General features: G+C 58.8%; 1 protein-coding gene across 1 annotated transcript in view; it reads left to right on the top strand.

Annotated features, from left to right (window-relative positions):
- The window catches only part of LOC115274471 (putative deoxyribonuclease TATDN2), a 17,335-nt gene extending 15,694 nt beyond the window's left edge, over positions 1 to 1,641 (top strand). Inside the window, exons 2-3 of the mRNA XM_029917897.1 lie at positions 187 to 370; positions 784 to 1,641. Of these exons, the coding sequence (XP_029773757.1) occupies positions 187 to 370; positions 784 to 924 (325 nt within the window). The 3' untranslated portion in view covers positions 925 to 1,641. The remainder of the gene's footprint in view (positions 1 to 186; positions 371 to 783) is intronic.
- The last annotated feature ends 6 nt before the right edge of the window (positions 1,642 to 1,647 follow it).

Raw genomic sequence — 1,647 nt, 5'->3', positions numbered from 1 at the left:
ATCACTGGGAGGAGCCGCTCTGTCTTGGGGGCGTGGAGTCCTTCTTTTGGATACAGTCTTCGTGTTCCTGGGAATTTGTCCACACAACATCACTGGGAGGGGCCGCTCTGTCTTGGGGGGGTGGTTGGGGGCTGTTGTGAGGGGGCTGTGAGGGGCACTGATCTGGAACTGTCCCCTCTCCCCCAGGCACTGCTTTACTGGCAGCTACCCCGTCATCGAGCCCCTGCTGCGGCACTTCCCCAACATGTCTGTGGGCTTCACGGCGGTCCTGACATACTCCTCGGCCTGGGAGGCCCGGGAAGCGCTGAGGCACATCCCGCTGGAGAGGATCATTGTGGAGACGGATGCTCCCTACTTCCTGCCCCGACAGGTACGGAAGTCCGTGGGCTGAGTTGAGGCAGGGGAGGGGGGCGGTGGGCTGTCACCTTGGCAAGGCTGGCAGGGCCAGAGCCCCAGTGACTCACAGGTCTCCCCCTCGGCTGCGTAGATGTCTCCTTGTCGTTGCTTGGCAGAACCAAAAGTCAAGGGGGCTGAGAAGCTGAAGGGTAACCACTCTCTTCCAGGCAGTGCAAAGCCCTACCCTGTAGAGGGTAGTCCAAGGAAGCGTGGGACCCCGCTCACCCAGAGCCCCCCATGACTAGGACTCTCCCTGCACCTGCAGGTAAAGGGGTCTCTACAGGGCAACCCCAAAGAGGTCCTTGCTGGGGAAGGGCCGGGGAGGGGGTCTGTTAGTGACTGCGCACAGGACGCATAGTGATGTCCGGGATGCTTGATGTCTTCCAGGTTCCCAGGAGCCTCTGCCAGTATGCCCACCCAGGCCTGGCCTTGCATACGGTCCGAGAGATCGCGCGTGTCAAAGCTCAGCCGCTCTCCCACACCTTAGCCACCCTGCGGGAGAACACAAGCCGCCTCTACAATCTTTAAGTGGAGGGGTGCGGTCCGGAGAAAAAGGTCAGACTAGAAAAGGTCATAAAGATCACGTTGTATGTTTTTTAAAAATCAGGACAAAAACAGGTTTCTCTGCATTTCTTTTACTGGATGTAGACCATAGGGTGAGCATTAAGCCTGACCTGTCTCCTGTCTTGAGTGAACTTGGTTTGGGACCTTCTTCATTTTCTCTTCCCACCCCTCCAGGACGACTAGTGGCCTGACAGAAGATGGACTGGTTTGCTCTGCCTGTCTGTCCCAGTCAGGGATGTGTCTGGAAAGAGCTCCTTGGAACGGAGGAAACCAGGACAGGATGTTTGCCTTGAAGCCCCGTGCTAAGGCTCTACTTCCGGCTGGGGGATGGGTGGGGAGCAGCGGAGCGAGGCATGGGTAGGGGTCTACCTCCAGGGCGGTCAGTGGCACAGGACGGGCCTGAGAGGAGGGCGCAGCGAGCTCACCACTCCAAGTCTTGGTGCTCTGCAGCCCGCGGCAGTCTTCACAGCCCCTCTCCTGCTCCTCTGCGCGCCTGTGGGGATGTGTCTCGGCTCCTGGTTCTCAGGTCAAAAGATGAATTCCCAAGTGGGAATTCTCCTCTGGGGGATAGTTGCTGGAGCCGTGTCTCGAAGGCTTATGGTCCTGCAACCGAGAAGTCCCCCCTTCCTCACCTGGATGACTCTTCAGTTTGGCTGTCCCCACTGCTGCCTCAGCTCTGCTTCAGCA

Source organism: Suricata suricatta, chromosome 12 (assembly GCF_006229205.1).
Source record: "Suricata suricatta isolate VVHF042 chromosome 12, meerkat_22Aug2017_6uvM2_HiC, whole genome shotgun sequence".
NCBI lineage: Eukaryota > Metazoa > Chordata > Mammalia > Carnivora > Herpestidae > Suricata > Suricata suricatta.
This window is presented reverse-complemented; position numbering and strand designations above follow the sequence as displayed.